At 41.2% G+C, this 23,448-nt stretch overlaps 1 protein-coding gene across 1 annotated transcript; it reads right to left on the bottom strand.

Moving 5' to 3' along the window:
• Positions 1-6: 6 nt before the first annotated feature.
• LOC110990454 (uncharacterized) lies at positions 7-16,238 on the bottom strand. The gene is made up of 4 exons (XM_022255463.2): positions 15,886-16,238; positions 4,825-5,035; positions 1,899-4,120; positions 7-883 (listed from the first exon to the last, which is right to left on the bottom strand). Exons 1-4 carry the CDS (start codon positions 16,050-16,052, stop codon positions 811-813), a joined length of 2,673 nt encoding a protein of 890 aa, XP_022111155.2. The 5' UTR covers positions 16,053-16,238; the 3' UTR covers positions 7-810.
• Positions 16,239-23,448: the final 7,210 nt, after the last annotated feature.

The raw sequence follows: 23,448 nt of genomic DNA, 5'->3' as shown, positions 1-23,448 counted from the left end.
AACTCGACAAATAAATGAGATCAACATGCTCAAGAAAAGCTCCTTCCTTTGAAACAAGGTGCAGTCCTGGTGGGAATTACTCAGCATATTCCAAATAGGAATGAACCTATCTTGAGTTGCTGAGACACTTTGCTAAATAATCTTGTATCATCAGTTACCCATCTTGCTAGATACAAGTAACATGATCATTTAACCCTAGAAGGGTGGGGGGATTGCTACCCCTTTGTATATTTTTTTCAGTTTGACACCCATTTTGTGTAAATTGGACATACCATCCTCACACAGTGCCCATTGTGCCGAGACAGGTCAGCTAAAAATGCATTTTTTTCCAATGACACAGACTGACTACCCAGTGGCAATGGAATGCCCCAGCTGTGACACAGTTTGAAAAAGGCCAGCTTTTTTAAAGCGGACAAAACTCAAACAAGTAGTACATATGATCAATATAAATCTCATAATTCCATCACTGTCATTCCATTACCCTCAAAGTTACAGAAAGACAGGTTATTAATAAGCACGGTTTATTAATTGCATGGTAATTTTGCTACACAAAACATTTACAAATAAAAGATAAATGTATTATCTTTGATAAGGGAATGACAGTTTTCCTTGGTTATTAACCAAATTAAGAATAGTCATTGTTGCAAGAACAAAATGTAAAAAAGTGCAACAAATTGCAGAGTACAATATGTTAAAAGGAAATGCTCAAGTTAAACACCAATTACTATGAAAATTGCTGTTTTGAATCGACCAATTCTTGCATGTAACCAGATTATAGACTCCACTTCAAAGTTCCTCTTGTCCGTCATCCTACCAAGTGGCATTATCAGAGCTCGCTGCCAAGCACTCTGCTATGTGGCTGTCTCTTCCAAAAGGTGTCAAGCTTATTTAGAAGGAAAACAGTGACAAAAACATTTTAAATGTACAAAATTTAAAGGCATGGGTGAAGCTTGCAGGTTGAGAGTTCCCAATTACCCGAGTTGTAATCGAGTCCATCATAAATCGTTCAGTCTCCTGACGATAATGGACAGAGCCTCCTGTCCAAATCGTTGACTACCCTCCTTTTTTTTAAAACCACACATACTCAGAAGAGATTCCCTAGCTTGGTGCTACCACCAACCTGATTTGTCACCTTCACCAGGAAAAGCTTATGAGCCTCATGAATCATTTAGTCTCTAATTAACTGGCCATTCAAATGAACTGTGACAAGGGAAACTCTTTGTCATTGGAGACCCTCTTCAATACTCATGACTGGACTTGTGAAAGAATGTCTGACAGACTGGACTACAACATTGCCAACTACAGTAGACATGTACATTCATGAACCAAATTCAAAACTATGTAGTGTGAAATTTTCAATCTTATTAGGGTCTTAACAAGCAGGGCTTTGATGGTTACTCTCGTCCTTCAACCTCCAAGGGTCCCTCACCGAACAGGGGGTTAATATCTGTCCCAACATGCTAAAATGGCTTGACCTTCAGAGAACCACAGGGATGTTCTTCCAGCACTTCAAATTGGCTTGAAAACACTATCCCCTCAATTGTTGAAAACACTGCAGGAAGTTATCACATGTACCTACAAGTTCTACCAATATGGAAAAAGAGCTGAAATTCTAGTAGATATATTTGATAGTGTTTACATGTAGAGTTAGCACACACACGTTCAATGCCTTTTGACTTTGCATTTATATATGCCCCGAAGGGTGTGTTTTGAGGAAAATAAAGTCATTTGTACAAGATGCTTCAGGTTACATGTACAGCATTCACAGAGCTGACACTTCATCAGGCTATACACCTGTCTAAATGTTTTGAGCCATTTGTAAAAAAATATGCACAAATGGCACATGATCATTCTCCCTGCTACTGACTGCAAGGTCCAAGTAAAAAAACATACCCTACCTGTCAGGGAACTTCAAGCGACACAAAGGACAGCTCTCTATGGCAGCACTCTCTGTGGTGGTACTTTGCTTGGTGTTGTGGTCCGAGTTGATGAATTGACAAGGGACTGGCTTACTCCTTATATTCTGACAAATGTCCTTTGGGATATTGTTAGTAACCTTCTTAGGAGAGCTACATGTAGTTTCTTGTCTTGCTCTACTGTCATGTTTTGTACTATCCCTAACAAGCTTTGATTTAGTACCCTGTTTGGGGTACATGTACATGTAGGTGTCCCGATTAGCCTGGATATCCCTGGCTGTGTGAAAACCTGTTGACAATGATGGTGGTTTTTCAAGTGGGCTGACTGCAATGTTTGGCTTGAATGTAGGTGTAGATTGATTGTGTGGTTGCTTGGAGAGTTGATTCCGACTTGAATTGGCACTGGCAGCTGGCAGGGTGACACTTGTCATCTTTCCTTGCTGAGCAGATTCCTTCAAGGTTGCTGTAACCCCTTTGTGAAGGGCACTCTGGTGGCTTTCTCTACAAGTGTTAATTCCCTTTGGATAAATTCCCTTTGGTAGCATTTGCTGATTCCGAGTTTGGTTACTCAATGGATGATTTTTTGAAGAGTCTGCCTCATATTGTGCTTCCAGCTGTTCAGTGGTTTGCTTCTTAAACAGAGGCTGCACATTTGAAAACATATTCAAAGATGTTTTCTTGCCAGTGCTTGACATGGCCTGCCTGGAATAAATATGGTTACCTTGATTGGCAGTGGATGATTTCCTCTGTGAAGCTGCTTGACAGTCACTTAAGGGTATGGAAGGCTGCTTCATGGTTTGACTAGGAGTTGTCTTCACACCCATGTTCTCCAATCTAGTCTGAGAAGTCTTTTTCTGTCCACCAAACCCTGGCTTGTAGTCTCTTACACTGTGCTTACTAATTGGACATTTAGTTTCAAACAGTAACCTTGCAGCAGGGCTAGCAGAAGTCTCTTCTACTGACTTTACCGTTTTCAACTTCTTGGAAAATGTGGTGTGTGTGTCCCTTAAAGTTTTTGACAATTTTCGTTTATATGAAAGGGATGTTGGTAAGGTTTCTTCTTCACCACCATCAAGCACAATAACATCTGATGAGAGTGCTGAATCCTGGGTTTCTTGGTGATAATTTGTTGCTGGTAAGGGTACACTTCTTGTCTTTGATAGTGTGGGAGACTGGCTCTTTAATGAGTAACTGGGATTCATGGACTTGTCTTTTAAATGCTGAGAGTTGGGCACAGGTTGATGTTTACAAGATAATTTAGAATTTCTTGGCAAACACTGTTCTCTGACATCCTTTTTTAACTGTAACATTGACGAGTCGGCAAGTTTCATCTCTGAGGTTCCATGCTGCATATCAGTCTTGTTTTGGGCATCACATTGAACTTGTTGCTCAGAATCTATGGCAGTTACCGGTACTTGGTAAACTTCAGACAGAGAAGAGCAATACAGCCCATCCTTTGGAAATGTTCTGATATGAGAACTAGTCTGTGGTGCCCTCTCTATCTTTAAGGTTTGTACATGTTTGTCTGAATCAGTCTCCTTTTGGACAGATCTTGGCACACTACTTTGTTTCTTATTTCTCAACTGTGATGGTTCATGATGTCCAGAATGTTTCAGACTCAGTTCTTTCCGGTCAGTTCTTTTGGTTCTTGTTGTGGCCATGCTCACAGTCTTCCTTACAGGAGAACATGGCAATGCCCCGGCTGGTGTGCTTGTATTCTTTGGGCTCATTTTGGAGTTACCATTAATGTGTGCATTTAGAGACTCACCATGGTGATCACTTGGCTTAATACCTACTGAGGCATCATGCTTAAGTTTGGGCGAATTCTGAGCAGCTGAATTGACTGTAAAGTCAGGTTTATTTTCAAAATTGGCATCTTTGAGGCTTGAATTACTGATGGAATCTTCAGAGAAAGCTCCCTTCAATTGAAGTAAAGATCTATGACAATACTCATTTCCGATGTTAGCTGACTGTGAGTACTCGGAAGCATTTCCTACATTCTGTTTACATACATGTATATCATGTTTTGTGTGTGGCTCTGCAGATGTACTTGAGGACTCTTGGCTCTTTACTGCCCTCTTTTGTTTTCTCCTGGTTAGGCAAAGGTGGCAGTACATGTACATCGGTAGAAGGTGCCATTCAATCTTGACATCACCAACCTTGAGGACTTCTGTTCTTGATGCCTGGAGTTTCTCTTCTTTTTTCTGTGGGATAACAAAGACAAAAAATACAGACAGTGCAGTAGAGTCAACTGTTCCAGGTATCATTTTAAAAGTTTAGCTTGAATAAGCTGGATCTGCAATGAAAAGTTCAAAGATAAAAAATTAATGTGCCTTAGTTACTGCAGCTTCCCTTGCCTGGAGGCAAAAACTCCAGCTTGAGCATCGACAACGTGTATGTTTGTATATTACTTGAGGATGCAGAGGGACAAAAGATGTGAACTTAATAGCCATTTCATTTAAAATTCAGGCCTTTTGGAAAATGCTACATGTACATGCACATGTATGATTTTCAAGCAAATCATGTACATGTACAAGGTCTTTGGAGGTTTCTTCCATTTTCGGGGTCATCTTTTTTTGCAAGCATACAAAATGTGCACTTTGACGGGAGGGGATTTACAGCCTTTGTACGCATTTATAAACTTAGAAAAAGGTCAATTGGCCATCATTCTTTTCTTGCACATGCTTTTGAGAAGGGGGGTAAGATGAAAGAGTATGGTGTGTATGCTTGCCAAAAGGATGACAAAAATGGATAGGCCCTTAGGTTTCTTCCTTTGGCATTTACATGTACAGACACAAGTAAATTTGCACAAACATTGTAAAATGTAATGATGCCTTTCCTTCCCTAAATACTGGTAAACAATCTAAAAACTGTTAGCAGTACTCATCCCAGTGGGTGCCTACTGTACCTTAACACCATACCAGGCTGGTAGGTCAGGAAGAAAGGTCTGATGACCTTGATTGGACCTCAATTCATTTGAACCAATGTTACTTGTTGCTGGACTGCAGACTAACTGGGCAGATGAAAGTTCTGGTTGGGTAGAGTCACTACAGCGGCCTGCAGTTGTTTCTTGTAGAAGTGCTGCACTGTTTCCATCACTAGGCTGGCCATGTGAAAATCTAAATGAAACAAAGGGTATATTTTGCCATCATCTATTCACACAATACGTTTTTATATACAACCAGCATTGAATCGATATCATACAAGCATTAAAGTCACTTTCCAAAAACCAAATGATTGTCTCATGTATGAGAGTCCTCCCCCACAGGAATGTGAGAGAGGTCTGCTATTGAATACCTACATGTACTTGTATCCCAAAAAGTCGCTAAACATGTGAATTTCCTTTGCGCCTGATTTTTTCACTAAATATTTGATCAACTGTAGTGGCCCTCTAGACCCATGATGCATAACGAAGCGGCCGACATGTTTGTCCTTTTTCGGCATAAAACCATCAGAGCAAAAAGTGGGGAGCATGGGAAGGATCCGCCTGTTTGTGCAGGTTTTGATAGCGGACCTCGCACACCTTTCTGTGGGGGAGGAGTCTTCTGCTGCCATCCTGTCCCAAACAGTCACTAAATATGCAGAGTAGCACTGTTCCCCAAAGGAGGGTAATGCAAGGACACACTGCACAAGGGAGAGAAGTGAGTTCGTTTCTGCATTCAATAAGGGACCCTGAACAATAGAGGACAGTAAGGTCCCCGATTGACAGAGGGTCCCCGATTGACAACTGTGTACAAAACATATGGGTGGTCTTCTAAAAAAGTTAAAGTACAAACAAAAGAGGAACAATAGGGGGTCCCCAGTTGCAGGCAAATACACACTTGGATGTGTGGTTAGAGGTAAATATACATGTATAATCATAGGATGACCAGCTATAACACAGATTCACCAGACAGTGCAGATGTTAGGTTAGTTCCAGCGTTGGCCAGTCCCAACGAGGAACCCCTCTGCATCGCTGTGACCGATGTCAGGATCGCCTTGCCATGTGAACAGTCTCTCTGTAGGACATCGTTGAGGTTACATGAGGTGAATGTCGATGGGGTCTTCCAGCATACTGCCTTACATACAGTATCTCCGTCATCGGAACATCCCGGAAGTAGGCTCATGAGGTAAACACTGCTTGGATGTCATGGACCCTGATGAGGCATTGAGTCTGACTGTCTGCAATGTTTAGCCAGTCTGGATTGGCAAATTTGACTGCCAACACTGCCCATCTACATACAGCTATAGTGTCTCTCTTCGTAGCATGACGTGGCTTTATTGTTATGATGAAAAGCTGCAATGTTGTACCTCTCAGTTTCTTGATTTTGACAAGGTACCCTTCAACAGTTCTCACTGGACACCATGGTTTGTCTTCTGGAGTTCCAGAGTTTTTGGTTATATCTGGAACAAAAATGCCAGAAGGATGAAAGGTGGCCGACTGGTTCTTAGCGAGGACACCCAGAGATGGGATGAGGCAGATGCCATGGAGTTCCCATCTTATGTGGCCTTCAGTGATGGAAAGTGCCTTCAATTCACTGCCCCGCCGTGATGCAGTAACTGCAAGTAGGAAGGCTAGCTTTACTGTCATATGCAGTAATGAGGCCTTGCTGACGGCTCGAAAGGAGAACCAGCGAGGAGTTGGAGGACAGCTGATAAGTCCCAGGAAAGAACTAATCTCCTAGTTGGGAGGGCATTGTATAAACATTCCCTGACAGAGATGTTAGAATGCGTCATCGGACACAGGCGAACCATCAGGAAAACCCTTGTGAACGGCTGCGATGGCAGACTAATAATTCCGAATGGTTGCTACTTGCAGTCCTAATTTGAAAGGGAACATGAAGATAGTCATGATGGTCAAAGGAGCTTCAATTACAGTAAGACCTCATTCTGTACACCATAAAGCAAAATGTCGTATTCTGCTGTTGAAGACATTTCATGTCAGTTGGCGGCCATCTCAGCAGCTTCATCAGAAAGTCCTGCTGATCAGAAGGATTGTTTGACAAAGGCCAGCAGGTCAGATATAGGGACGCTGGGTGAGGATAAAGTACACCCGACTTCAGTTGGTGAAGGAGATCTGGTCTGGCGATTAGAACAAGTGGCGTTTGCATGAGTAGCCTGATTAGACGGGGAAACCAAGGCTGTCGAGGCCAGAATGGGGTAATAAAAAGCACCCAGCGGTGTTCCTGTTCAATCTTGGAGAGAACTGCCAGAATTAGGGATATCAGTGGAAAAACGTACACCAGCAAACTGCTCCGACTGATCTGTAGAGCATCTGTCGCCCCGGCCTGGGGGTGATAAAATCTGATGTAGAACACCGGTAGCTGGGTGTTTTCCACTAAGTCAAAGAGGTCAGTGTTTGGCTTCTCTACTTCAACGAAGATCTGCTCAACCACACTGGCCTGTAGTGTCCATTCTGTCAGTTGAACCTTTCCCAGAGAGAGAAAGCATCTGTGATGGAGTTGTTGACTCCTGAGATGTAGGTCGCTTAGAGTTCAATTCCATGGTCTAGCGCTCACATGAACATTCGTCTAGTCAGGAGGCATAGTTGAGGAGAGGGGGTACCTCCTTGGCGGTTGATGTAAGCCACCACTGTGGAGTGTGACTAAATAGGGCTACAAGGTGGATACAGTTTAGAGGTTTGGTCGATAAATAAAGATAGAAATAGTTACCCCTAAATAAAAAGCTTGAGTCTCGGTCTTCTCCGGCCGTTTCTTGACACAGCAAAATTGTTGTAGATATTTACAAAAATAAATACTAAGAAAATGTGGCCTTCCGTAGGGATATTCACCGTAAGGAGCAAACACTGCCAAGCCGGATCCTACCCCCACATCCAAACACAAGTTGAATTCAGTAGTTGAATTCAGTAGTGGACCAGTGGCTTCTTAAAGCTTTGCTGCACAGCGAAGGAGTGAGAGGCATGCTGCAAGCACTGAAGCTTTTTACAATGTTTTACTCAATGGAGTACCCCGCCCTGTCTATTAAATTTAATTATAAAGGCTGTAGATCTGGACAATGGTGGGATTATCTGGGCAGGAGTGTATAAAGCTGTTCCGGAATTCACTACAACAGTACATGTACATTGATATTTGGGCGGGTCGAGCCAGTTTTTCTGAATCATTTTATACAGGATTAATGATATGTCGTTGTGTGCAAAAAATAAGATTGGCAATGCAAGGTCTACATGTTGCATCTTATTTTTCTGAAAAAAGTTTACACTAATTTTTTCTCATGTTGGTAGAACTGACTTTTCAATTCAGATGCAAGAATACATGCCCGTCGCTTTATTAGGTGAACATACATGTACATGTAGCTGCTTGCTACTGTATACCAATAGTAGTCATCAATATGTAGATTGTGTTGTGCACAGTCCACGCGTGTATCCAAAAAACAGACAGCAACAGAAAGATTGGGAGCTGCTAGACCTGCATTTGACACAAAGTTGTTCCTAGCTGTATGGTTATATGAACAATGCTTTTTATACACGACAGTTCGAAAACCTTTCGTTGTAAATGGAATTTTGTACTATACAGTTTCGATGTACATGTAACAGATTTTCTCCCACAGGAATGTGCATCACTTTGCTGTTCGGCCTGTTACATGTACATTTATATCGGGAATTCAAAGACTTTTGGATACAACAAACGTTTTTACTAGAAGAGAGTATCCATCATTCTTGTGCTTGCTCTGGCAGCTGTGTTGACTCACTGTACCGAACTCATGCTTGTATGCGACTGACCAACACTACATGCAAAAGGTATGGAATTTTCCATTTAAAAAATCCTCAAATAGGAAAACTATGCAGATGGATCTTACCCGTAGATAGGTTTCAAGTTAGGGACTGAATCAAAAATACTTTTGCATTCGAAACAGCTTTTCAGAATGCCTTCATATGCAGTGCCCAGATGTGATTCAGATAGTGCACTGCTTTGCAAATTCCGTGGTCCTGAGAGCGCAAGACCGGCAGTTACATGTACATGTAAGTGTCGCAACAAAGATGCAAAGAACATTTGTTTGGGGGGCGGCTGGACGAATAAAAATAATGATTAGACAATAGGGCTGGGAAATAATAAAAACCAAAAGTGATCCAGGTTTAGATAGAAAAGAAATGCTGAGATGGGAAGGATTAATATTCTTGGCGGGCTGGATGCTGGGAATGGAATACGAAATTTAGCGGTGGGGGAGAGAAAAAAATAAAACCCACACGTGGTCTTGTTTAGATAGAAAAGAAATACTGAGAGGGGATGATTAATATACTTGGCATGTAGGATGCCTGGACTGAAAAGAAACAAGATTTTGCAGTGGAACGAAAATAAACAAAAACCACAATTGGTCCAGGTTTGGGTAGAAAAGAAATGCTGACATGGGAAGGATTAACAGTTTTCCGTGGGTTGGATGCTCTGATTGAAAATAAACCATATTACTGTACCGTAAGATAGAGTGGAAATGCTGAAACAGGAATGCTTAATATTCTTGGCATGTTCATGTAGGATGCCAGAAATAAAAAGAAAAAAGGTTAAGCGGTGGGACAGGGAAAAATAAAAACCGCACGTGGTCTACATGTACATGTAGGTTTGGATAGCAAATACTGAGATAGGAAGGATTGATATTTTTGGTGGGTTGGATGCTGAGAATGATTACGAGGTGGGGCAGAGAACAATATAAACCACACCTGACCAAGGTTTGGATAAACATGATAAAGAAATCCTGAGGCAGGCTTTGTCAATCAAAAGACGCAGCCACTAAAAAAGTCTACTGGCCTAATTAACTCAATAAAATATACAATTTAATACATTACGGTCAGTCGGCTGTCAATCTCTGATTGGATGAAAGCTCCTTAGAGGTGTTGGACTGAGGCAACTGGCTAATGATGAAAGTGTTTCGGAGAGAGACGGGACTGCTGCTGTCTCCAGGCTGTGGTTCATACTCAGCAGAAGGAGGTGTTTGTGAGCCGCCGGGGTGGATGCCTCAGAGTCGTTCTTCCCGGTGAGCCCCAAAAGAAAGCCAGACAGCGGAGTGACATGCAGTGTGCGGAAGCCCCTTCAGCGAAGCAGGCCAATGGGTTCTGATGCCCATGATGTAGCTTCATCGGGGCCAACTCCACTGACAATGGGGAAGTGGCCCAGCAAGGTGTAGTATCAAATTCATGGCTGAGTAACTCCAATGGAAAGGTGTCTGAAGACAGTGGCTCAGGGTGTGGGACAGTCAGTGTAGAAAGCGCGGGAGGCAAGAAGTCATCCCTGCATGAGTCTTTGTAGGCCACATCGGTAGATGAATACATTGCATGGTACACATGTACATGTAGGCTGAAGTGAAGACTGCTGCTATAGATCTTGTCGCCGGGGGATGAGTGTTCGGACTGCACACACTACTGCTCAGTCCCCCAAGAGTGGCAGATAGTTAGTCCCGAACCGAACAGAGCTTGTGGTGTCGGACGGGCGTAGTGTGTAGATGGAAAGTAGACTGCCACAGTAGACCACCACGATAGACTTCATTGTTCCGGTAGAATCACAAGGGGATCTGAGCAATCGGATTGCACACACTACAGCTCAGTCCACTGTGAGTGGCGGTTGACTAACCCCAGTTCCGAACCAGAAGTTGTGCTAGTTGGAGCGGACAGTTAGTGCAGTAATCACGAGTATTGACCCGATCAAAAGGCTGACTGATCGGCATCAGTCTTTGGGGAGGGGTGGGGACCACACATTGTATTAAGCCCCAAACTGTCCTGGGTTGCCTGGTTGACCCTATACAATAACTCTAGACGACAAAAGCTACATAGAATCAACATCAGTAACCTACATGTACTGTACATACATGCATGAGCATGTACACATAAAAGATAAAATACCACACAAAAACAACCATAACATTCACGAAATAAGGTTACATGAAAAATTTTAGATTCTATGGTTATTGTAGGTTATGGTTGATCAAAGTACCACAGGAACGTGAAGCGAAAACAGAAAACTCAAAACACAAAGATGTCTAAAAATGACACATCAGTTAATGATGACACTAAGAAAATAAGAAGGCTAAACATGGCGGCTGCTCTGCAATGCAGCATGGGAGCATTACGGTTGATCAAATTTTAGTGAATAGAATCAGGCACACAGGAAATTTGCATATTTAGTGACTGTTTGGGGTAGGATGAAAGCAGAAGACTGTGAATTTCATTCCAAGGTTGGTTTCAAGGTTTTCCTATCCCCACAATCATAAAATCCTCCCCTGTTCTAATTTAATCCTACATTCAACTGCTGGATATTTCCCTTTCACTTTCATGATTTAAGGCTTTTCAAGGTACAATGTATATTTACGTGTAATTACTGGTCACTATAACAATGTATTTCCAAAGATGTATGTGTTTGTACGTCAAGGTTATGTCAATTTTTTAACAGGCATTTAGAAATAGACAATATATACCGGTATCTTTGAAAATAGTTTGCAGTAAATCTGACACTGACAGGCCGGGCAACGCCGGCAAGCTTGTTGATTGCATGGTTAATTAAGACGTCTGCACAAGTAAGCAGGGGGTTGTGGATTTGAGTCCCACCAGCGTAAACTTGAACATTTTTTTTTTCAAGCACTTGGACAAACACTGAGCATACAGTTTTATGAATATACAAGTATGTGTTAGGTTGAAACCTGTTTTAAGAAATAGCGGTAAGCATGGAACATGATGGAGATTTTTTGCCATAGTAAACTACCCTATCAAAGTCCCTAATGTACCGGTACATGTACACTCACACTTCAAATATTCAGTTGCCATGCCAGCCAAAAAGCAATTTTAACGTAATACATAGAAGGTCCAGTATCCATGGACAAATTTAAATGAAATCAAGCACAAATTTAAGAAACCAAATTATGCCCTGGAAATTAGAGTAACTACGGTACATGTACATTGTACGTGTACAGAATGCCCCACCGTCAAAATTGTACGTGTACAGAATGCCCCATCCGTCCAAATCTACCCCTTTAAAATCTTGGCTTCCGCAGTCAAAACAGTTTGACAAGTTTCCCACAATCGACCTGAAATGACATTAAATTATTACGTGGTTTTATTTCTACACTATGACAAGTATGAAATCAATGGGGAAAGTTGGAGAAAGTCCAATATCCAATGCAGTTTCCCCCAAGTGGCTACACAAATACTGGGATAGGCCTATGCTTACAGAGCAAGTTCCATGTACAAGCAGGGCCTAATATTTGGTGTGATGTAAAATCAAAATGCAAAGAAGAAAACGTTGCAAGTGCAACACAGGTTTGCCATAGTGGCTACATGTAGAGTGTATACATGTATGTATGTACATGGATACGGGGATATGGATACATGTACATGGGGCCTAGTTCTGAAGTTACACATACATGTAGGAACAAAGTTTTGCGCAGTTTATTTAAAAATTGTTAACGAACTTTTCCTCAGCAAATTTCATGAAATCTGAAGATAGAAAGTACTAATACTGTGCAGACAACTTCTCTATAGGCAGAACCTGGCTTTTTTGTACATTTTTCATTTCTTCTGAAGAAGACTTCAAAAAAATGGAATTTGAGACCCCTACTTTTCCGATTTCCAAAAAAAGTAATCGTAAATATCCTCAATTTTTTATGTGAAAATCATTTTTCACATCGAGTTTCCTTGACGTATTGCAACTTTAGGAGTTTCTCCAGCCACTGTAAATGTCGCATTTGAATGCATTCGGAGGTTCTCATGACTGGTGAGTTTACTTTTGAGTAAATGTTTTGCTCCATTCGTACTACTGCGTCTGTAATTGTGCAAATTGCTCATACCATTATACGTGCGCTGCTACTATAGGTGCAGTCATAGCACCATTCTGCGGTTACGTCTGTGGAATTTCTGATCTGACTTCACGCATTTTAATTTCAGTCGAAATCTGTGATTGCATTAGTAATAGTAGTTGGAATCTACATTCACCTACAAAATCGACCAATGGCAGCACAAGGGTCACGTACGCTTCTTTGAAACCATGGACCTCAGAGGAGCATGTGACATGCATGTTTGTGTTTGTGCACACACATGTACATGTACCGGTACATCCACCACATGTACATGTATGTACATGGTCTTGCATGCATTTTTTTGATTCCGATGTTTAACATTCAACTTAGAATTTAGCCCTCGCGTTCATATAGTAATCATATACTGTACATGTACCGGTATACGCTTACTGAATGAAAAACATTTTTATGTGCAGGTAATTTTGCTTGGATTTGAGAGGGTTACTCGGTAGTGCATATTCCAGTAAACATACATGTACATGTACCAACCTACATGAATATGGCCACCCCCCCCGCTTTTTCTCAAGTGTTTCCAAACTTGTGTGATTAATTGGAAAACTCACATCAATGTATTTTAACCCTAACAGTCCTCAGTCCTCCAACAGGTGAAGGATTGAGGACTGTCAGGGTTAACTCAGAAATTTTTCAGTATGCCAGGAACATTAAGATTACCCAAACCCAGAAACAATCTGTGAATGAACTCTTGAAGCTTGATTTCAAGCAACCTTAGAATTAACCTCTAGTTCATCCTGAAAATGATGCAATTTATTGATAACCTGGTTTGGTTTTGTTTTTTTTTTTCCAGCTGACACATCCACAAGCATCCAGTGATCCTATGAAACTTTGATGGATTGTCCTCTAGATTGGATTTCAGCCTAACAAACCATACTGCTGGAGGTGTGGTGAGCTTAATAGAGATGTGCACTGTGTTGTTCCATTTCTATAGACACACACTGTTACATGTACAGGTACATGAATTTACAAAGACACATGCTGCTGCAAGAAACGTTGAACTTTAAAATGCGTACACTTTATTGCTGGGGAGCCACTCTGAGTTGTGCTTTGTGGGTATTATTATTATTGAAAGACAGAAACTCAACCAAAGTTCAGATTTTTATAAGCACAAGTTTGTAACCAGCATGTGTAGTACAACTTCATTACTTTTACATGTACATGTAAAGGATATGAGTTTACCCACTCCAGTTTCTAAGAAAGCTGGGTTTGAAGTTAGGTCTTTTGTGTTCAAGTTGGTAGGCCTACCTTTAGCAAGAAAGCATTCACAAACTTGAACAAATCCTGATCAACCCCACAACTTTATGTACATGTATATGCTCCGATTAATATACTAAGGAAGACAGTTTCAACCATGATCCATAATTTGTAAAGCAGAATGTCGCCCTTGTTAACTGATAGTTCCATCATGTTCTTTGCACTTACCTCTTATTTTCAAGGCATCATAACCAGGAATATACATTTGTATTTTACATGTATGTACACTTTACTACCCAGTATTGGGAGAGCTGAATACACAAGACTCCATTTTAAATGCTCAGAGGGCTGTTTTCCTGAAATAACACCTTGGTTTGTTTTCATGAGATGAATGTACATGTACTGTTCATAAAAATGACAAATATTTTTTGTCTCAAGAGTTTTCGTTCTCAGCTTAAGTAAATGATATAACTGTCCCCCTAGTCTGAACACAAGTGCACGTGATTCTGTAAATTCCCCTTGGAGAACTCTACTTGAATTGCAACATGACATTTAGCATGTGCAAAATTTGTTAACTGTACCACTGAGGTGAGCTGTTTTGTGTTCAGAATGCCCCATCATTATTTGCATATTACGCGTCTTCACTATGGATTAGCCTATTGGGTGTGACTTCCACTGTCATTTGGTTTCAGTAGACAATTTACCATAATCAAGTATTGTTATAAATGGGGGGTGAGCACTGGAAATGCAGATCTCAGGGTGACTGAGCTAAGGGGTGATACCAAACCTTGACCCCTACCAGTCTTACATGTACTGGTGTATCCGAAGTTGATTGTTTTCTAATAGTAACTGACCAACTAGGAAATTTTTTCATTCGTAAAGAATCTTCATTACCCTGCCCCAGCCCCCAGAAAGGTAGTGCAAAAAGGGCAACATGCCTCAACTCCCCCCCCATATGTCAGTGCTCATGATCTGTCCAGAACACCCTCCCTGCGTCTTTAAAAAGGAAACAACCAATTGCCAGTTTTTGACAATCTGTTTTAAGTCGATTATCACACAACACATTTTTGTACTGAAGCCCACACGGAGCTACATAAACCCTGTTCATCACATAAACACCATCCATCGAGCACGTCCACTTCCATACCATTACGAACTTCGTCCCTGTCAAATGAGAGTATCGATACCAGTTAAGATTTCCAAATGAACACATCCTCTATGGCGCAAGGGGAAATAGTATTCGAGTAAAAATTCGATATCTAGAACCGAGTTTTAAAACAAAATGGCTTCCTCCAACCATAAGTGAAAACATCAATTATTTTAAAGGGACATTTTCTCGTAAACTTGTCGTTGCATTTGAATGAACGTAAATAAAATATGTTTTCGTTGTTGCTTGATCTGATGCCGTTGGAATTTTTTTCACGAAAAATAATTTTCACATAAAAATTTGCAATTAAAGATGAAAGGTGAAAATGTAGGTTCTGGTTCAAAGCTTCGGCAAAAGTTATCGTAAATCCATTTTTCTATATTTCTAGTAAACATTTCACCTAAAACTGCCCCTTAAACCTTTGATTTATAAGTGTTTTATTGTTCCTGTCTGTTGTAAATAACCAGTTTTTGCACCTCTTCTTTTATAACGCGGTTCGCTGTGCGTCATCTGCTTACGAGGGAAATGGCTCGGCCCGTGCTGAGCATGCCTAGTTAAATCAAACTAATGTCTGTTGCGGCAATTGAGTACGCGCACAATTAGTGTGTAAAAGGCATTAGCGCGAGAACCAGCGCATGTACCAACACAAGCGTCTACTCCATTCGTTTGCACTGCACTTTCTGGTTCACAATGACGTCACACTTCGGTACTCTATGGGACGTGAACATACATGTACATGTACATACGTGGCCTATGATTGATGATTGTCATACAACCTGTACATGTAGCCTACATCTGTACTGTTACATTATGATCGTGTAACTGTATGCCTACATGTACCTGTTAGTAGAGCTGTCTTCTTCCCCACAATATTCGGCATCTCTTTTTCGTTTCAAACTCAACTTTCCCCGACGCACAGACGTAGACGTGACAGATGACATGACTCCATGCAGCCGACACTCAAGAAAAACCATCAATGCTATCAAGCATGCGCATATGCATTGCATCCATACGGAGCTTTTAAGAAGACATGGTGGGGAGAAAAATTCGTTCCAATGAAAAACAAATTTGTTCGAACGAAGTTCGTTTGAACAAAAAAAAATTCGTTCCAACGATTTTTTTTTTCGGGTCGGACGAACATTTTTTGTTCAACCATGTCCCTTTAAAAGCTCCGTACATGGCTGCCTAGCGAACTTTTTTCAATAGAGGGTCCAGTCCACTAATTCAAGCCCCATTGAAAACAGTGTAAAATCAGCACCGTTCAGGGCCCAAAAGCATGCACGCCAACATCCCTGAGATTTCTGAAACACAAATGAAATTCTTGTCTGGTCACTGATCTTTCAATTTCTTTTCAATTTTTTGTGGGTTAACCAATTACATTTTTAATTATTCCCACAAAACAAAATCACCCCCCAAAAAGTGATTTTTCCGAAGTCTGATTGCAGCCATTTTTCAAGTGGCAACCCTCAACTTTCTCGGGCACTTAGGACCATTTTTCAACCGTAGTTTTCAGCCCTTCTGCCCTCATATGAAAGCTCAAAGACCCAGGGAGTTGATCCTGGCGACGATTTACACAATCTCACCATTTTGGGGGCCAAACAATCTCTTTTTTCAAAAGATACTGTGGAAGGGGGCACTTTTAATGCTAATGAGCTGGTCAGAAATTCTCACTTGAATTAGTGGTCTGCACCCTAGAGGAATTTCACACTAGCTCTGTCAAGGTCTAGTCTGCGCATATCAGCATCGAAACCGAGGCTCTCTGTGTGTTGAACTTTGTCACGCACGCCCGCGGAGTCAACACTGTATATGCTGTATATCCGGTTCGTAAGTGTGATGCCACTTCAGTTTAAACCACGCCCACTGCACATGCAGATACACGACCATCGCAGGTACGTTAGTTCACGGTAAATTGCCGTTATTTTTTGTTTGATTTGACGTGTGGAGTCATCCTGAAAGACTCTTCCACCAAAATTCAGTGCAGCCTGAAAAGTCTGAATTTAACATACGTTATGTATTTTGTGTCTTGACTCCTTACTTTCAATCGACGACGCCATTTGAAGAGTGCAAGCTCTCATTTGTCAAAATGTATCGCATAAAAACAAAGTTAAATTAGTTAATTAATTGCGGCGTAAGTGTGCTAGATTTGTTCGATTTCTACTACTTCGAGTTGAAAGCAGACAGTAGTAGGAAAATGAGAGTTCTGGACCAAGCGCCCCTTTTTATCCGGTTTTTGCTCAAAACCCATGGGTAGTACATCGACCCAAAAAATCGTCGAAACATTTTTGGTGGGAAAAAATGGGAAATTCCTGGAATGACGTGAACTCCGTTTTTGCTCAAAACCCTTGGGTAGTACATCGACCCAAAAAACCGGGGATTTCCACTCACCTTTTGACCCCGGCACCGCTCGCTCGCTCGCTGTAAACAACTCGTGACTAGCGCCGGGGATTTCCACACAACTTTTGACCCCGGCTGTAAACAACTCGCGACAGAAATCCCGCCCGAATAAAAATGGAAAAAAAAAATTAGAAACCTATATAAAAATAGAGATATGAGCAACCAGCAAAACCGACCTCTACTAACGAATTTCAATCGATTTAAGAAGGCGTTTTTAGAAGATTTTGTCAAACGGTATAACATCCCATTACTTGCACCAAAACGTAAACATCATATACGATCAGAACTAATAAACGCTACACGAGCGGATCAAAAACAATTTAGGTACCTCCCGAGTCAGTCATATCGGCAGCTGTTGAAAACGGTACAAAAATATAATATTCCTTATGCAAACAAAGACAGATACGTCAAACAGGACTTTATCAATGCGATTAAAGCTTATACACAACCTAAAGAACTCGAGGAAGTAGACATTAAACGTATAAGGCGTTTTAAAGATAAATTTCGTAATTGGGAGTTGATTCCTCGCTTCTATGAAGACGATTTAATACATTTTTTTGATTTTTACAAGCAGTTGATAGAGAAAACAGCGTTGGCTGAACTCAAAGAAATCGGGAGTTACAAATTAAAAACACATCTTAAAGTGCAGTTTAGATTGGAAAAACTTGACGAAACGATTGACTACGGCATTTTTCCCTTTCAGAGTGATCAAGACGTAGTAACAAATAAACCTGGTGTTAAAAATGCACTTGCTAAGCAACGCAAAGAACAAATCGAAGAGGTGGAGGCTCATACACAAAAAGGCTCGGGTTGGATCTTTGACAAAGTTGTCGCTTTTTACATCAACGTGGTTAAATATAATCCAGTGGGTTCTTCTTACATTCCGTTGCCTAAGGAACTGTTAGACAAAAAAGCAATCATAAACGTCCAAAATAAAGATCAAGAATGTATCCGATGGGCGTTGAGAGCAGCTTTAAAGTTATATTCAGACGACGTCAAAAGTCAACTAGAAACAAATCCAAAATATAAAATACATGACGAGCGACCTTCGACTTACCGCTCAGTATCGGATGGTTTAAATTTTACAAACATAAGCTTTCCAACACCGATTTCACAAATTCCACGTATCGAATCGCAAAATAACTTGGCGATCAATGTGTTTGGTTACACCAAAAAAGACGGTATTTTACATTCTCCACAAAAGCAAGCGCACGGAGGAACCGATCAATTTACTTTACTTTAACAAGGGCGAGAAGAACCATTATTGTTGGATTAAAAACTTTTCTCGGTTGACGGGTGATATCGATCATCACAACGGCCAAAAACACTGGTGTTTCAAGTGCATGTCGCCTTTCCTAACGGAAGAAAAGTTAGCCCGTCACAAAGAAGATTGCCAAGGCTTAAACGTTCCCACGTGTAAAGTCGAGATGCCAGTCGAAGGCAAGAATATACTCAAGTTTGAAAATTATAAAAATAATCAAGATGCGCCTTTTGTAATTTATGCCGATTTTGAGTCGGTTTTAGAAAGGTTAAGCGCAGCGAGTACCGATACAAAAACGGTGAAAACTCAAAAACATATACCTTGCGGATACTCATACGCTGTCGTCAGATGCGATGGAGTTTGCACTAGCCAAAAGACTTAAAGAGGTCAAGACGCGGCTGTTAATTTTGTAGGGTCACTTTCTCACGAAACAGAGAATATAAACGAAACGTTTAAAAACAAAGAGCCGTTGATTTGGAACGATCAATTACAAAAAATTTACGAAAAATGTAATAGATGTTGGATCTGCGAAAAGTTGATAGATCGAGCAAAAGCGGATGAATCTTAATGCCAGTGTGATATTCCAAAAACACCAGAGACAAAAGAAGAAAAAATCAAGTTTTGTCGTAAAGTTAAAGTTAAAGTTGAAGGCAAAGATAAAGAGTTCAAAGAATGGAAATGTTTGGATTGTAAAAAGCCCATTAACAATTTTAGAAAGGTTAGGGATCATTGTCACGTGACGGGGAAGTACCGAGGCCCAGCGCACGCTAGTTGTAATCTCAAGTTAAGAATAGTAGTCGATCAAACACCTATTCCGGTGATCTTACACAACTTGGAGAAATACGACGAACATTTAATCATGCAAGGCGCTCACGAATTTTACGGGAAATCAATTAAGTTGATCGCTAAAAATACTGAAAATTACATTTCGTTTTCTTTTGGCCAACTCAGATTTTTGGACTCCTTTCATTTTATGGCGGCTGCGCTAGATCGGTTGGTTAAAAATTGTTTACCCGATGATTTTAACTTACTTTGCGAAAGGTTTACAAATAAAAGTCATTTACTCTTGGAAAAAGGGGTTTACCCCTATGAATATATAGACTCCTTTGATCGGTTCCAAGAGAGACAACTCCCACCAGTAGACGCTTTCTATAGCTCTCTGAAGCAGGGAGGGATAACCGAGCAAGAATACGCTCGTGCGGAGACAGTATGGGAAAAATTTAATTGCCAAAACCTAGGCGACTACCACGACCTATACGTGGAAACGGATGTGTTATTGCTCGCGGGTGTATTTGAAAACTTTCGGAAGGTATGCAAGAAGAACTACGGCCTTGACCCAGCCAACTATTATACGGCGCCAGGCCTGTCGTGGGATGCCCTCTTAAAATACTCTGACATCCAATTGGAACTACTGACAGACATTGACAAGCACTTGTTCTTTGAAAGGGCAAAAAGAGGTGGTATTTCGAGTGTGGGTGCAAAGCGATATGCAAAGGCCAATAATCCAGAACTACCTGATTACGACCCCAATAAGCCAGAGTCACAGATCATGTATTTGGACGCAAATAATTTATACGGCTGGGCGATGAGCAAATATCTACCCGTAGGGGAATTTACCTGGGAAACAGACTTAGAAAAATTTAATTACTATTCTATCCAAGAGTTGCGACTAACTGACGACTACGGTTACATGTTTGAGATCTCTTTAGATTACCCGGAACGTCACCATGACAAACATAATGACTTTCCACTTGCATCCGAAAATATGTCGGTGCCGAACGAATGGTTTTCGAGTTACCAACAGGATTTAATTGGTAATGGTGAAGCGAGTACGAGCGTAGACAAACTAGTGGCCACTCTCAACACCAAAGAAAAATATGTGGTTCATTATCGTACATTGCAAAAATATCTCAAACTAGGGTTGTGGATCAAAGAAGTTCACCGGGTATTGAAATTTCGTCAAAAGCCGTGGATGAAAAGCTATATTGACAAAAACACGAAATTGCGCAAGAAAGCAAAAAATGATTTTGAGAAGGACTTTTTCAAATTGATGAACAACTCGGTCTTTGGCAAGACGATGGAAAATGTTAGATATCGAATTGACGGTCATTTACTGAGGGACGTACAAGACGCAGACAAATACAAAAAATTAACTTATAAACCAAATTACAAATCGACGGTGCCATTTGGGGACTGTTCTCTTTCGTTTGTGGAGATGTACCGAACCAAAACAAAATTAAATAAGCCAATATATTGCGGTGTAAGTATTCTCGATATCTCAAAAACGTTAATGTACGATTTCTACTACAACGAACTAAAATCAACATTTGGTGAGGGGGTACGCTTACTTTACACGGACACTGATTCTCTATTAGTTCAGATCGAGCGAAGCTCCGACGATTTAACTGGTTACTGGTTACCTAAACGAAAAGCGCCATTTATTTGACTTTAGTAATTACCCGCCCGATCATCCACTTTACAGCGTCAAAAATAAAAAAGTTATAGGCAAAATGAAAGACGAATTTGGTGGCAAAACAATTTTAGAAGCTGTTTGTATCAGACCGAAAATGTATTCAATCTTAACTACCGATCACAATTTAAAGAAGGCGAAAGGGGTTTCCAAAGTAGTAACTGAGAAAAGCTTAACCCACGAGATGTGTAAAAGCTGTCTTTTGACCAAACGCATTATTGCAATAAACAACAATTATTTAGATCGGATAAACATCGGATGTTCACGATATCTCAGAAGAAACTTAGTCTGTCACCGTTGGACACAAAGCGCTACATATTACCGAATGGAATCGATACGTTGGCTTACAGGCACAAGCGAGCGCAGCGAGCTGACGGGAATTACCTAATCAGGCGGTAATTCGGTGTCTTCGGGTACTACCTGAAGTTCCTCTTTGACGAAACTCCTATTTGGTCCGTTTAATAAATAGTACAAAGTTGGACCCGTTTTGACCCTCTTGCCATTCATCCGTTTAAATTGACTAGTTCGCTTTTCAATTTGATAAACGTCCACGGACCAGATTGGATCCGTCGCCCTTCTGACGGTGCCGCCCTCTTGCTTGCCCGGGTAATAGAGGTACCTAACGACCGCGTCTGGAGGAAGTTCTCTTTGGGTAGTTCTTACAGGTACACTAGGTGTTTGTTTCACTCCGGTAACACTCGCTTCGCTCGTTGCTTGCTTCGCTCGTTGCTCGCTTCGCTCGTTGCTCGCTTCGCTCGTTGCTCGCTTCGCTCGTTGCTCGCTTCGCTAATTTTATAGCTTCTGCAGGAACGGCATCTATTAACCGCGTTTTTTCTTCGTTTAACGATTTTACGACCTGAGGCAAACGTTCTACCCATTCCACGTTTCGCTCACCCACGTTTATCATTTCTTGAGCGTATTGGTGGCCAAATAACCTTTCAGCTAAAGTACGGTTAAACCTTTCCACGATTCCTTGAGATCTGTGTACCCCAGGTTCACCCACTTGAATTTGTACTTTATTTTTTGTCATTAACTTTTTAAACTCGCCTTTGAATTCAGACCCCGAGTCTACCATTACGAATTTGGGCCAGGTTAGAGGTGATCACTCGTAAATTTTCTTTATTGCCTCACTCACTTGCTCGGCGGTTTTACTGGTCAACAGCCGGTTCTGCTTCTTTATACCGGGAACCCACGTCTACCACGGTCAAAGCATACTTAAACGTTTTTCTTTTAACGCGGTCCCAGGGTAAATACAAAACGTCCATTTGATGCGCGTAATTAGGTTCGACCGATTCTGATTGCAACATTGTAGGTCTGGGTACGTAATTTGGTTTTGGTAAATATATTTGCCAAACGGCCTGCTTTTTTAGCCAGTTTCTGACGACCGATTTGTCCGCACCGGTCTTTTCGTGGAGACGATCGACGGCGCTTTCTCCTCGCCAGTAACCCTGCGGGCTGTAAAACAACTTTGAAAATTCTCTCTCCATTTTAAAAATACTAGTTTTTAAAGTTAAGCATATCGATAAGCCAACAATCCGACTATCGCAGTTCCACCTATAATCCAAACAAACTCGCGAATTTTTTGGTCTTCGGGAGGCTCGTAAAAATCGGATAATTTAGGCTCTGGCGGTAACGGGATAATACTCTTACCGGTCAATTCCGAATAAGCTCGTAAGGCTTCGTCTACGCTTACAAATGTCTGCTGACTCGCGCGTTCTTGTCGCATTCGTTCGTTTAAAAAGTCTAACATGTGTACGCGGTTTTGTTCCCACTCTTGTTTTGCTTGCGCCAATTGCTCCAACGCCAGGTCGTGACGCTTTCGTTCTTCGTCGACTTTACTTTTTGATAAACTGCTAAATAAAAAATTTCAGCCCGTGAATGCCAAGGCGTTTACTATCGCTCCTCCAACCATCATCAAAGCAATAGCCATTTTTAAAATAAGGTTAAATAAAATAAGAATCGTATTATATAAAAGTAAGATGTACACCAAAAAGCTTAACCCGAGTCGCAGACTTAAAGGTCCTCGCGCGATCAAAGGCGAGAGGAGGGAGGTAACAATTACGCACAACCCGAGCACCATAGCCGAGGGTCACACGTTAAACGTAAAATTTCCGGCTTTAGGCACGGACGACGTCATTGTACCCGGTACGGCAAAGTTGGCTTTTAAACTGGATCTAGACGGCGCCTCGGACGACAACAGGACGGTTTATAAAACGTGGCGAGAAACCTGGTTTCGGAAATAAATATATCTCTACAGGGGAACAAGATCGTAAGTTAC

The sequence above is a fragment of the Acanthaster planci genome, linkage group LG16, assembly GCF_054643075.1.
Source record: "Acanthaster planci isolate LZ-2023a linkage group LG16, COTS_SCS, whole genome shotgun sequence".
Taxonomy (NCBI): domain Eukaryota; kingdom Metazoa; phylum Echinodermata; class Asteroidea; order Valvatida; family Acanthasteridae; genus Acanthaster; species Acanthaster planci.
This window is presented reverse-complemented; position numbering and strand designations above follow the sequence as displayed.